Below are 1,460 nucleotides of genomic sequence, written 5' to 3' on the forward strand. Positions count from 1 at the left end.
ATTATATTTTTTTTAGTTTTCTTTTTATTATATTTTAGTTTTTTCTTTGCAGAAAAGATTACGGATTTTTACACATAACAACAATCAAAAACATGCTTAAAAAGCTACTCTGAGTGAATTTTGTTCTATGAGAGAAAAAATTTGTGCGAATTATTAAAAAATTTAAAAAGAAATGAAAGTTATTTATACAGAGAGAAAAAGAGTGTGGATTCTGAAAAGAGTGGAATGTTAAGCAGTTAAAACATTATTAAAAGTAAGAATGCGCAAAATATAAGAGAGTGTGAGAGTGAAAGAGACAAAATAAGAACTGGAAAGAATGATAACTCAAAAAATTAGATAAAAAGAGATAAATAGATGAAACAAAATTGATTTTTCGAGCGAGCGAGCGAGAGAGAGTGAGATAATGTGCAACTGTGGAGAGATTCGAAAACAAGTGAGTGGATTTGAATTTATGTATGATTTACATCAATAGTGTTTGATAAAAAATTATAAAAAAAAAATATTTAAATATATAAAAGACACATATAAACATCCAAACAAGCTTCAAACAGAACAAATGATTTTTAATCAGAGATAATGAAAACGAATATTTAATATTGTATGTAGATATATTAACAGAGTATTATAACTATGTAAAGAACATGTTGAAAAATATGCAAAACCCAAGTATTTAATGTGAACGAAAACCAACGAGCAGTTATAAGAGTTAAAAGGTAAACAACTTAAAGTAATAATAACAAGTATTTGAAACGCAAGAAACCAGATAGAAACATACAAATGAGTAGTTAAAATATATACAAATCAAAAGACCACAAAGAAAACCAGCAAAAAATAGTATTTTTAAATGAAAATAGTTAAACAAAATGGAATTAAGCAGAAATAAATGAAAACAGCAACATTTTGACAGTTGATAGTTGACAAGTGACAGCATCAAAAAGCATTGATGATGCCAAATATCGACAACAGTACCGGGCACTTAGATATTTTCCATTTTGACAGATGTTAGCTGACATTTGTCAACCGTCAACTGACAGCTAATGAATGAATTTTAAACTTTGTGAGCCCACATGTGACAAGTGACAGCTGTTAACTGTAGCATTATTCGTACGCTTTAAATGTGCTCTAGTTGGTACCCTGTACATGCTTTAAAATCGAACAGAAATATCAGAAGAAAAAATATATAAATATTTAAAAAGTATTGGTTATATGTAAAATAGAAATATGTAATGTTATAAAGATAACCAAAAAAAAAACAGCAAGAAAAGAGCCAAATTAAAAATGAAAATTTATGAAAATAATCAATATATCGCAACAAAAATGGGGGAAATAAAAAACTTTATGAAAATGAAAACGCTGATTTTTTGTGTGATGACAGGCATGAGGGCTTCAACAGAAGGAAGGCATTTTAGTTGGTTTAAATTTTTAATTTCTTTACTTAAAAAAGAAAAAAAGTAAATATA

The 1,460-nt window shown here is 27.2% G+C and overlaps 1 protein-coding gene across 1 annotated transcript in view; it reads left to right on the forward strand.

The window, feature by feature from the left end:
* Positions 1-1,200, forward strand: part of LOC108976260 (tyrosine-protein phosphatase corkscrew) — a 62,608-nt gene extending 61,408 nt beyond the window's left edge. The window contains exon 10 of the mRNA XM_018945228.1: positions 53-1,200. Within this exon, the coding sequence (XP_018800773.1) occupies positions 53-100 (48 nt within the window). The 3' untranslated portion in view covers positions 101-1,200. The remainder of the gene's footprint in view (positions 1-52) is intronic.
* Positions 1,201-1,460: the final 260 nt, after the last annotated feature.

The sequence above is a fragment of the Bactrocera latifrons genome, unplaced genomic scaffold (genome assembly GCF_001853355.1).
Source record: "Bactrocera latifrons isolate USDA-ARS-PBARC rearing strain unplaced genomic scaffold, ASM185335v1 scaffold_74, whole genome shotgun sequence".
In the NCBI taxonomy this organism is placed as follows: Eukaryota; Metazoa; Arthropoda; class Insecta; order Diptera; family Tephritidae; genus Bactrocera; species Bactrocera latifrons.